This window comes from Bombus pyrosoma, linkage group LG2 (genome assembly GCF_014825855.1).
Source record: "Bombus pyrosoma isolate SC7728 linkage group LG2, ASM1482585v1, whole genome shotgun sequence".
Lineage (NCBI taxonomy): Eukaryota > Metazoa > Arthropoda > Insecta > Hymenoptera > Apidae > Bombus > Bombus pyrosoma.
In genome coordinates, this window is record NC_057771.1 from 377,822 (window position 1) to 391,411 (window position 13,590).

At 37.5% G+C, this 13,590-nt stretch overlaps 1 protein-coding gene across 7 annotated transcripts in view; it reads left to right on the forward strand.

Annotated features, from left to right (window-relative positions):
* Positions 1-13,590, forward strand: part of LOC122577582 (RNA-binding protein Musashi homolog Rbp6) — a 759,888-nt gene that overhangs the window by 322,739 nt on the left and 423,559 nt on the right. For 6 of the 7 annotated variants that reach the window (XM_043748942.1, XM_043748941.1, XM_043748947.1 and 3 more), the window contains exon 3: positions 7,310-7,391. The exons of the other annotated variant lie outside the window; for it this stretch is intronic. In XM_043748942.1, the coding sequence (XP_043604877.1) occupies positions 7,310-7,391 (82 nt within the window). The remainder of the gene's footprint in view (positions 1-7,309; positions 7,392-13,590) is intronic. 7 annotated transcript variants of the gene reach the window in all.

The following is a 13,590-nucleotide window of genomic DNA, read 5'->3' on the forward strand; positions in this document are numbered from 1 at the left end:
CTGACCAATTAGTAATAATTATAATAATTAATAATAATAGAGATAATTACCTCACTGATAACCTCAATTTCAATTACCAAATTTTTGCGAAATTAATAAGTACAGACTAATCTTTCATCTATCATCACGAGATCCTTAAAGTGATTATTTTATCTCGTAAAACAAATTTGATAACTCCTAATACACTTACAATTAAACAATTCTAATAATATAATTCACATAACGATGTTTAAAGCGAAGAATGTTCTCTTTAGTTCCTCTCTCCTGTTTTCCAAGCTACAAACGCAACCAACAGCAACAACAAACGATATGTCATCAAGATTGAAAACCCTCGCACGGAAGGAAGCACCACGTAAACTGTAGTCGTTAATTCGCGCAATGCACGTTTGTACACGAGTTTCACCGTAAATATGCAATGATATACAAACATCTATCTACATATACGAGCGAAAGCTACGAGAGAATAACTACCTTTCGATAGAGCTTGTCTATTTATAAAATTAGCACAATACTCGACGTTTATCCACGTGACGGAAGCTTAAAATATTCGAGGCGCGTTACCTCTCGCATAATTCTGCAGTTTGAGTAAATTGGCACCATTTGGCTCGTCCAACCAGCCGCGAATTTACGTTTTCGCTCATGTTGTATCCTCTTCTACTCTCGATCACGATTTCGTGGATCCCAATTCCGAAAGACAAGATAGATCCGATAGAATACGCGAGGCCAGGATTGATACAACTAGTGGTTAAACGCACCAGATGTGTCCTCCATGGAAGTTTAATAAAGGGCACATTATAGTGATGTCGTAAAATCAGTCAATAGTCAAAGTTTTAGGCGTCAAAGTAGAACAGTCGATCGTAATATGAGCACATAAAGACCAGAAATTTTGACCAAAGCCGCATAAAAGCATTTCTAACGCAGAGTTAACATAGATATAGTTGAAAGCAACAGTATGGCGACATTATTAACATTAAGCGCTTGAATTATTAGCGTTTTATGGAAGCATCTTCAATTTCAAATTGCCATTGTGTATTGTATAAAAGAATGGAATGTGTTTCCTAAATCATTTGCTATATGAAAATTTTGTAACATGACGTCCAAAAATCTTTTTAATTTTTAAATTGGCAATCTACGTATCATCTGAAGAAAATGTTCCTTTTACATTAACTATACTTCATATTCAAATTTGTTCAAGTAGTGGTTTAGTAGTGATAACTTAATAGTTTCTCTGTCTCAAAATGAAATATCCTCAGCTTTAAAATAGAGTACCATGTACTACTCTCAATGATTCTACAGCTCTGGAACATCGATACCGCTACGCGATAGTTAAATTTACGATTTCGCTACATCTTGTCCTGTGCTATTGTACATCATGATTGACTTTATCTCTTGTAATCGCTTACAAGCGAAGGATCCAACTCTCGCTGCGTCTCCTCGCCGCGCATATTCCGCACAGTCTCCTCTCTTTGCTCGTCGTTATCGTCGTTGACGAGCGTGTACCCTTCGTCTCGTTTTCGCTAATAAAATGATTTCTCTCCGGGTTATTTATGCTGACTGGCTCTACTCCCGTGGAAGCGCTAATACGCGTCGAATTAACGCTTCTAAGTCGTTTCCCGCGCGGCGAAATGCCACCATGACGAAACAGCAATCGCTAGGTGGACGTGTCGTATGTCGAGAACACTTGTGGCCCCTTTTCATCTTTGGACAAGTCGAGTGCATCGAACATGAGAAAAGGAGTCGACGATCGCCAAGAGATCGTCCAATAGCCAAATGTTAGAAGAACAGAGACATTCAACGGATTTATTCAATGTGATAAAATTCACATACTTTGGAATCACATTCTTTACGGTAGGGGATTCAATTTCACATTAGAGTTGACTAAACATAAAATAAATCTGACAGGAAGATTCTTTGAACTGGTTTCGAACGGCGCGTAAACACGTAGTATTTTAGGAAATGGAATTTATTGGAGGGAGCGCGTACGGGGATAATTCTGACGATGTCAAGTGAAATGGGACAATGTGTGACTGATATGCACACATTGTACATGAATGCTGAGTAAAATGTACGTGGAGTTTGCATGCCTGTCGCTGTTATTCGCAGAGAATAGAACGCTTCCGTGTCCTGCTGCTTAGGGAGGCTGTGATTTGTTTTAGTTGTCGGGATTTGTAGTAGAGGTGTGAGCAACAGAGATTTAAATTACTTGCGCATCACGTGTTTGATAAAGTAATTCTAAGTTATAATGTTGTATTTTGTACAGAAACTCTTTTTTCAAATAAGTCTAATGAAAGCTACGAAAGCGTCAAATATTATTATTGTGGTAATATTTTTTGAAGGAAAATAGCGTCACATCAACGTTCTAGAATTTCAGCTATTTTCGAATTCGTTAATTGTCACTGGCATTAAATGGGGTTAGGTTTTGAGCGATTTTGTAGAAGGGATCATAGGTATTATGTGACATAAAGCAATAATTCATTTGTCCTGCGTGATTTATTGCTGATAAGTGTTATTGAAATTCATTTCCAATGCACGTTTCGCAGCTCTAAATGCATGGCAATTAATATTATTGCATTGCCGGTATGCAATCGATTAAATCGTTTATAATTTCCGAAAAGAGTAAAAATATCGAATCTCGTATAGTATAATTGTGGATCAAGCTCCAAATATATTAAATGCCGAGAGAAGTAAAAAATATTCAAATTTTTCAGTGATATTAGAATAATTTCTCATGACCAGTAGTAGACTCCAAAGTTGTTGTTTTATTTCACTGAAAAGTATCGATGTTCGACAGGGAACGAATTGCAATGACACGTTTCGAGATTCATGGCGTCGAATAGGGTCACGTAAGAAAGAGTGCATCGCTAGGGAATCCTCGTGTGAAAAATAACTTCTTCTGAGGAACAATTAAGAAAATGACGTCCGTAAATTTTCGTAAGTCACAGAAGCGTTTTAAAAGTGTCTCTTCGTGAACGACGTAATTGCTTCCATCAATCCGCACTGAGACAAATTAAAGTAGCATCAGCGAATGCGGCACAGCCTCTTGGATTTAACGACATTTCCATAGTTCAAAGAACGATTGAGACAGATAGTTCTTCGATAAGAATTCTTCGTTAGAATGTCTAAAACGAAATGACGCACGAAATTAAAGGAAAAAAATTTAAGAAGGAAGAGCGGTTCTAAAATAAAATTCTTCTTAGTCTTAAAAGAATCACGTTTCTCTTCCATTTATTGAAAAAAAATTTTGAAGAAATCATTTTGGTTTTCGATCAATTGTTAACGAAGCTAACAAAATAGATACATTAATGAAATACGATTACGATCTTCAAATTCGTATAAAAAGAATGATTAAGCGCCATGAAATTGCTGGATGTTGTCGTCATTAGTGGCGCGCAAATGAAAGTAACGTTTGAGATACCTGGTGCGAGCAAAGGAGGACCCGCCTTATTTTTCCGAGAATACTAATTAAGTATTACTAATTAATTCTGCAGGTTGATGTAATTTATGCGAACAGCTCGTTACCAAACAGGTGGTATTCAGCGGCTAATGACCTAGGAACACCAATAATTCATTGATTAATGCCATCTACTGAATAAACAATAAACGCTCCACTCTGCCATCCCTCTTCGTACTCTCTCTCTCTCTCTCTCTCTCTCTCCCCTTCTATATATATAGAGCGTCGGATTCGCCACCCTTTTCTTCTCCCACTAGAATATAACAGTCAAATTAAATAAGACACAACGATAATTCATTACAGGTTGCACGAGTGCTTTCTGAAAAGCCGCGGGGGAAATTTAATACTTTTCCAGTATACCCTCAAAAACATTACCTTAATAGGAGGTTTCATTAGGTCTTAATTGTGTTCTAAAGTGTATATCTCGAATAGACTTTCTCACCGAAAAAAGAATAACGAGAAGCTCAGATTTAGTATCGGTTGTTCGAGAACAGATTGAATCCCACCTTTTCTCAATCTTTCTTCTTTCCTGTCTTTCTATTGTGCACGGTACATAGCTGCACGCACGATTGAACGGGGAAGCTAAGGAAGAGATAGGTGAAATCTATATAGGATAACGTCCCTGCTGGAGTATCGAGATGGCGGATCGGCAATTTATCGAAGACGGAGACCGTTCGCGACGGAATAGGCAAGTAACTACCGAGCATTACGAGGTCTTCACAGCGATCTGGATAAAATAGCGTATAATTAGATAGGGTGTAAGATATATTTGGAGTGTGTCCATGTTGGCCTACGGCCAGAGTTCACCCTTTTGATATACACCCGCAAACGAGGTCAAGAAGGTGCCCCTCGCGTCAGTGGGGTAGACCGCCACCGCGTTCGGCAACTCTCGCACCGCATGGATTGATTAAATCTGCTATAAATTATTAGTCGTTATTTGATTTCGATCAGGGCCAGTGCGCAGTATGGTTTTCATATTTATCGTTTTGTAGCTTTTAACGATAACCGTCGCGAAAATGTTGATTAATGGAAGGGAAGATTGGGGTCGGTATTGCATGAACGCGTTTATGAGTAAACACACTTTGGTCAACGAAAAATTAAATATTCGTAACGTATTTTATTTAAGGAAGATTAATATTTCTAGAGCACCTTTGTACTGTAATTTATTAAGTAACAATATTTCCGAGTCGACCAATAACAACTCTTCATAATTTTACAATTTCACGTCGGATAAGGCGGTCAAACCGGTTATAGTTTGTAAAAATAGAATTTCTAAGTATTGTAAATAATCTAATAACATCGTTTCTTGTGTTCTAAAATACTGTAGGTATCTGGTAATATGTATATTAAGGGACTTCAAATATTGATTCATTCAGTAATTCCAATGTAATTCCAGTTTTCGATACCACGAGACATCGAATCAAGCGAAAAGACGAGGTTCGTTAACGCTAATTAGAATTAATAGATAACAATGTAAGTCGACAGTATCGAACGTAATCCACGTCATTTATGAACACGCTGCGTGCGTTCACGAGAGAGCTTTAGCTTAGCTTAACACCGTAGAAAATTAATTGCGCACACTTGACAAGTTAAGCCGCAGCGTGTAATTAAGAAATATCTGATACCAAACTTTCCCCCAGTTCGGAATTTATAACAACGCCAATGTTCGAGAATTTATCAGCTAGTGACGCAAAGATTCGTCAAGTGCAACACCGATATTTCAAGAAAAATAGAGCAGAGTGATGTACAATATCAAAAGAACAGTAAATGGCTTTCCGTGTTATACTGTAAATTATGTGCAACACTTTATCGACTATAAAAATTTACTTGCAACTTACGTATCTTCTCTCACTTTTGACAAGAAATAATAAGCCATTTTTACTTTGTAATCTTGTAGTCTAAGAATTTTATTTTTCGCAAGTATTTTCTCAAAACTATAAAAATATAAATACAGCGAGCTTGCCTTATTCGAATTAATAGAGAGACAAATCTGTTCAGCTAATAGAACAATCATCTTTCCGATATGAAATTTCATTTATTCGAATATCGAAGATTAATTGACAGATTCTTTAAATATTTATCGACTTCGTATCTTTTTGGCTGTTAAATCACATCATTTTTTCAACATAAATAACTGCATCGAGCTATATTCTTTTTGTACTTTGAATCATCGAATGCTACGAATGCTTCAGCATAAGAAGATACCTCTCCGTTACCCTTTTCGTTTGCTGTTTCCATTTATATAAATTCGTCCTTATTATCATTTTTATCGTAACAAAACTATTTCATTATATCAATATATTTAAGGTTGCTTTCTTACTGTTGCCAGCATCTGAGCAATTTACGTGCCTTAGATAGTTTTCAATATCATGCTTTTATTTTTTAATTTCTGTGATCTGGCTTTTCCAACATCATGTATTTTGATTCTGTTGTACGTACACCCCTTTCGAGCTTTTCAAGTACGTCGTATTTTGTTCCGATAGTTAGAATGCTATTAGTTTCATACTACATTCCTATAATCAGAATTCATTCAATCGAATAAAGGGAAGAATACATTGTGTACGAACACTAATAAAATACATACATATTTGAAACGGAAAAAGGCATTAGATTCTGGGGAATATTATGTTCGGATAATAGAACGTTCGGATATTAGAGTATTTAGATAATGGCTGTACAAATAAGGGAACCCCTACTGTAGTAATATCATCTTCTATCAAATCAATCCAGTTACGTGAATTCGCTTTTCAACGCAAATACCAATATCGTCGGACTTTCAAGTTTCGTTGTGTGCGCGCTAAGAGATTCACAATACTCGACACTCAGGATTCAGTTGTCCATTTCCTTGCGTACAACGGTTTGGTTCGCGTGCTTCATCGTTTCTAGTTTGATTCACAAAAGGTCTAGAGCCTGCATCGAGAGCGGCTATGATTCTGAAACGGGGAACGAGGTAGATAAGGGGTTCGCGATTATTCACCGTTGAATTTCAGTTCCTCGCGTTCAACGTTTGCACGATGGCCCTCACGATGGCTCAACGAAAAGCCGGCGTAGCGACTGATTTGCTAAAATTATTCTTTAGGTTGAAAGTAACGAGCGTGGTGTTGCCGATAACCGACAGGAAACGGCCACTCGTAAATCCTCCTCGTATCATATGATTCACGAAATGGTCTGGTAGTTTCATTATGTTCTACGTAATTGGCGACTCGACTCAGGACTCGACTGTTCCGAAAGTGGACCCTTCCTTTCGCCAAGATAACGCGCTGTAATAAATCATCTACAACGAACAACTCACCGAGAAATCTTTGGTATCTTCTTTTTAATCATTCGTAAAAAAGATGCTTACTCTGATGTTATTTAAAAGATAAAGTGCTGAAGTGAGTAGGAAAGTAATTGAATGCTGAGTATTTCGACCTCACGAACTGCAATTTATTGCCACTGATGTAAAATTAGATCATTTCATAAAATAACAGAAAGATGATAAAGGACGAAACAATATTAAAATGTAAATGAACTTAAAATCCGTAAAGAAATCGCTTGACATAATAAGTAATTATTATGATATGCTACCGTTAAAAATGGAAGTCCATAATAACTAGCTATAGTTTTATTTCCTTTCAACTTGTCCTTACTTTACTGATTACAAACTCGATAAGAATTTCCAAAATGTTCCATAGACGTTTGACTCAGCAATGAAACAATAAATTTTTATATATAAAAATATGGATAACGTGAATAATAATGCGAGTAACAATGTGAATAACGTTCACTAACAAAATTTTATTACTCCACCTTAACACTTTATCATCAAACTCAGCAAACGCAACTCAGCAAATCAAAGATACCATTTTGTGATTTCAGAAAGCCTTAGAGAGTACTTCACCAAGTATGGGGACATCACAGAAGTCATGGTCATGAAAGATCCCACCACACGACGATCAAGGTAAGCGAGATTCCGCTCAAGAAACACCTTAACTTTCCCTAAAAAACGAAACTATCCCTATTCTACCCCTTATTCTTCCTTTATCAGTTACAAAAATTTATCGATCAGGGACTTCTTCGTATCTTTGCGTCTTTATGCATGGCGATAGCGATCCAACGGATATCCTGCCTTTTAATAGCGATACGAGTATTCGCGATCGCTTATCTCGACGTAGTTCTATGGAACGTGGTACCCTTCGGATCCTGAGTTATGGGGGCGTTTGACGGTCGACCATGGATTCCTAGACCCCTTATTAGAAGCGCCCCGCAGTTCTGCGTTCGCGTGTTCACGTTTCCTTTCGACCACAGACATGCAAGCCGAATGCCGCGTTCTATTCTTGCGCATTATGCTAATCGCGACTCGGATTAAACAAGCGGCGAATATATAATATCGGTATTCGTTAAGAACGACTTGGGGCCATCAGATCGGTCATTAGCCGCGATAACGACGATCTTAGTAGCCAGAATGCCAGGCCCGTTGGTGCTTCTATGGATTTATAACATTATAAGATAATGATTGGTTCTGCCACTTCGGAAATGATTGAAAAGAGGCTGTCACGAAACTTGTTGATATACGAACAGCCTACAGCGATGATTAATTGAATGCAAAGATTTATATGCTAAGAAACAATGATGCCATATTGCTTTTAAAAATATTTAATTCATTCAGTAAGACAAGGTAACTAGAATAATTGTGTCGTTTTTATACCAATTTCGGAGAAGAAGAAAGGTATCTGAATTCGACATGTATATCTTTTTTCTTTTTTCTTTTTCATATCTATGTTTGCCGATTTCTCTGAAACGACTTGATCAATCGAAAAGGTCCTTTTTGCATCATGTACGGCATCTCCGGTTGTTCCTATTACAAAACTGTTTTGCATTTTTTTTTATTAAACTATATTTTTTTGCAAAAATCTTCCAGGACTAGTCCACTGAACGAACTCGTTTCCAAAATTTCACCGATTTGTTCATCGTTAGGTATTGTTATTGCACAGAATTTGTTATTCACTAATTTCATTTACATGTGTTCAGTGATTTCTCTGCAATTATTGGATTGATATCGAAATAATTTCAAAGCAGCAGCTTGTCGCAAAAAACATTGTTCTGCGGATTCGATTTTCGGCCATAAAGCACTTTCATTGCGAAATAATATGTGACACAGTATTACGTTATAAAAATATCCTTCACCATCATTGTTCAAAGTATAATATCGGTCACGGAGCTCATTTATTCCTTATTCGCATGCGAGGTTATACAGTTCATGTAATTTTTTATTTATTGATAAGAATCAAGAATTGCAATAAATAATAAATAGATAGAATTAAATTACCGCTTTATTAATGACAATGAAGAGCATTTTACATTGGCTCTAATATTAATCGCATCACTAAAAAATCTAAAATAAAAGATTTTTTGCCAAGAAACTATTACTTATTTCGAAATGTGCTAAAAAGTACAAAATAATTTCTACTTTAATTGTATTTTATTTAAGCACATATGTAACAATTGTTAAGATTACTCACTTACTTCTTTTTTTTTTACGTGGAGGAAATCCGTACGGACGCTTCTGGGGAAAGCGGAGCGGTAGTGTCGGACTCCAACCGACTAAAACCTCCACGATGACCGTCCCTGTTGTGATCGAGGGAGGCCCGGGAACCGCTACGAGCGACTCACTTACTTCCTAAACAGCACATTAAATTTATTGCAACGTTCTCGAAGTCCGCACAAAGTTAAAAACACAACAAGTGTATAATCTATGTTAATTTCTAATTGTATAATATCAGTAATGGTAACGGTTGTATCTTAAGTTAGTGACAAACTTGTTGTATATATAATTCCATTAACCAGTACACTGTTAATACACTGAGCGTCATTTGTATCCAAGCGGGTATAAACGGCGTTTTTCAATGTGGTTATTATTAAAACATGTTTTTGACGACTTTTGTGTCATAATATATTGCAATTTAATGAAATGAAACTGAGACATGAAACTTGAATAATATAAATATAAACGTGTTAAAATTTTTTAGTGTGCCGCTCAAGCATTGCCGTACTAGAAACATTTTAAGGTATTTTGCTCCGTCCTCGAAAACCTTGCTATATACTTACATGCTATTTCATAAATAAACGAATAATCTTAACCGTTGTTGAATATGCGCCTAAATAAAATACTTATAAAATAGAAAATATTTCATATTTTTCATCACATTTCGATACCGGCGATATCTTATTTCCAAAAGATCTTTTATCAACATTATCAAATATTTGTCTCATTCCTTAATTATAAGTGCGATTAAGTAAAAGTGACTTCCTTTCTCTCCAATCATTTTTACTTTCTTATATAATTATAATCGACTGAGAAAAGAACATTTATCGATGGATCTGAAATATCTTATAGAAATTGACAATCGAATTTCGAGGCAGGCTGATAACCTATTTTCGGCACGGTCGGACCGTTTGTGATAATGTCTTACGATAGATACGGGAAAGGGATAACGGACACGAAATCCGCGTGCGCGCAGATGCGAGCGAAGCTATCTGGTGCAGCGGGCGGCGAGTTGGTAAGTGCGATGCATCTGCGGTAGATAGCGAAAGGAAATAATGGGCGCCTGGGATCGGTTGGTGGTGCGCGCAGGTAAAGCTAGCTCTTTCGCGTTCGTTGTCACATTTATCTGGCTGATAAGTCTATTCTTGGCCAGCGCATCTGGCCCTACCATCTTCGAATACGTGGCGCGTGCTGGATGCCTATAAGAGTACGTGTCATTATTAATGCCATGCATCGCGTTGCCGAAATAGAGCTTGCACGCGTGCGTTGTCTGAACTATCAGTTTTAACATAGAATTCATTAATGATTGTACAGGAGGTTTTTTAAAAATTAAGATAAGAGATGAATTTAACTCTCAATATTATTAAGTCATGGATGATCACGATTGGTTTGAGTTAGATTGGCTTGATTTTTTGAAGGCCAGCAATATATTCATCGAGTATAAACTATAAAATATAAGTAGAGATAAAACTGCTCTAAAGTTGAATAATTCGTTTCAAACTGCCGTGGATCATTTGTATTATTGCCAATTATATTGCTAACCAGATTAAACGTTTTCGCAAAAATATAAAATCGGTATAGCCAATTTATTTTTCACGTAACTATGAAAGAACTGCGAGTTTTCAGAAACAAGAATTTCAACTTTTGAATCTACAGTGGAGGATCATGCCCGCCTCCAGAATCAAAACGTTCTTATATAATTATTCCGTATTCTAATTCGAGAAGTGGCGAATAATTCGCAGTTCATATGCGTCACGGTGGTGACAAATGTCCGCTGCTTCTTTCGATGCCAGCATTTCGTCGCGAAATATTAAGCGCGACTCGCGCGAGTACACCTGTCGAATAAAAACGTTCGAGCGAATTGAGCGGAAATTGTAAATCTGTACGGTTGTCAGCGAGTCGACAAAATTTATGAATGGAAAAACACTGATGTATACACTGTTATAGTGGAAGCTGGGAAACACGATCAAGCTGGGTGAAGAGTTAATAGCGTGTTGTACAGACCAATATGAATTTATCGATGGTTTTAATAAGATTCCCTCGCTTCTTGCTAGAGATCCTCGAATATTCGCTCCGACGCAGGAGAACCAAAATAATCTCCGTCGTTTTCTCGGGGATATTGATGACGTCATTGCCATGTGTGAACTCGTCAAGAATTTCTGCCCTGTTTCTCGTATCGGGAACACCGGTAAATGCGGAAAGGCAAGGGTAACTGACAAGCTGAAGATTGGCACGTCTATAAATAATTGAGCCTTCCGAACGAATACATCTTCGCGTCTCCTTATACACTTGAAACTCTTACGTTTGGAAACGCGTTTACGCGCGATCATCGAGAAGCTGGGACGTTAGCTCGTCGCCAAGTTTACGAACGTCTGAAAATTTGGCGCGAACTGTTTAAGATATGAAACATTAAATGATTTCGAATTTTTAATTTACATTTGAATATTTAAAATTTGAAATTTAAATTGAAAATTATTTTAAGCCTGAAATCCGTTTCATCAACACTTTGCGTCTAATATATTGGGAGATTTTAATGCTTGCAAGTGATCGTTAATCCTCCAAACTCTAATTTCATTTTGTTTCCTTTCTGCGAATTTTAACCGGAACCAGAATGGTTTTTTGCCGTTTATCACCACTGCATTAACGTATTCATTACGTAGTTTTGCGTGACTCGGCGCAAGGAACGACGGACGCCTTGAGTTTATTCGATTTTACCACACCAGCATTCCTATACTAGCCGTTCTTACTTTTCGCTCATATTTCAACGTTTATTATTTTGCAATATTGCTAATTAAATAATTTATTTTTATATTTTACTGTAAATTATTCGAATACATATTAAACATTAAACACGTCTCCACTGATAGTAAATCATTTTCAACAGAACAAGGATTTGACGAAACCAGTCGCTCGCTCGCTCATTCTTTGAACCCCTACCGAGATAGTTGCTTTCTGTTAATTCAGACTCCCGTGCAATTTGTACAGTTTCCCTCTAATTGTATCTTAACAGCTGATGCAAATTGTCCGAAGTTCTGGTTAAGTTTCCAAGTGAAATTGTTGCGTCGTGACTCGGTAACCTTGCGAGCGCTGCGACTCGAGCTCGTCTAGACGTTTTGCGTTGCATACCGAACAAAAACAGGCATTTTCACCTGAAAACGAAATCGAGCAACAATTACAGAGGCGAGTCTGACGGACAGAAAATCCACGCGCCGGTTACGAACGTTAAATGCCGGCATCAGAGTAATTACCGGTTTTTAAGTGGAGGAAACGAGGGGACGACAACGACCACGACGTCGACGAGGGTTGAAAGAAGGGGTGAGAAATCGACGGGGAGGATGTGTCGAGGTGGCACAGGTGGCTCTGTACCGAAGGGGAAGCGGTCGAATTTCAAGTGCAAAGTGCTTTCCGAAAGTGGATTCCAGCAATTTCGGGAAATCCTCCTTGTCATCATGCTGCAATTGTGTGGCTTAGTATATGATATTTTTGTTATTTTGATTATTCTTGAAAAACAAAGACTTTTTAATGTTTTACCTGAATAAGAGTATTTAACCCTCTGAATTATCGTCAAAGTTGAGAAAACAACTTTATCATTCACTCATTCGTCGACGTTACTCATCAAGGTGGAATCTTTGGAATGCTGAGATCAGAATTCATGCTCTCTTTAGTGTGAGTTACGTAGAACCAAGGCCAGCCTACTCTCGTTAAATTACAAATGTATGTCTGAAATTTATTATCATTTACCACGTACACGTCAACTATACCAACCCTTTTTTTATACTCTCGATAGCTTCCCTCTTGAAGAGCTCACCTACTCGCTTATTCGCGTTATGACAGAATTCATTTTGTTCGTTTGGGCGTTAAAACGATAAATAGATACTCTAAATGTCGCAGATTCCAGAGTGACACCGTTGCCTTGATAATTCATTACATTCGTCATGGTGTAATTATAGTAATGCGTTCCACAAAGTAGTACGCTTTCATGATTTATGTTACTTCTGTGTGAATAGGAGATAGCCGGTTTTCCTTTTGATATATCCTCGAATGGCTCGTGATCAAAGTACGGTATAAACATGCAAGCGAGTGGAATGTTCGACATGCCGAAACCATCGTGTCGCGACTCGCTTCGCGTAGTCGGGGAATTAAGTCCTGGACACTTTGACATATTGCTTGACACTGAAACAACAGAATAAAGAGGACAAGGCGTCAACTATTACGCCTGGTGGGGTCGTTCGCGACGATTTGATGACACACTCTCCGCGATATCGCGTTAGCGTGGAAATTGTGTCACATCCGGTTCTTCTTTCGTACCGATTAAACTGTCTTCGTGTCTCTGCAAATTACATAATGACGGAGGACGTGGCGTGTTCGTGCGAATCAACATCTCCAGTTGCGATTCGAGACGATCTTTTTTGAATTTCTGTCTGTTCGTTGTTAATTAGCCGTTGATATATTGGTCTTGATTCTGAGTTATGGGACAAGTGTTTGATGTTAACGTTTGCTGGTATGAAATCGGAATCATCATCATGGAAATGTGATTTTCTGAATGTTTCTCTTTCGTTTTTGAGGGTGTTTCATTTATCTCACGTTAAAGCAAAGTAAAATTAAATATTTAGTG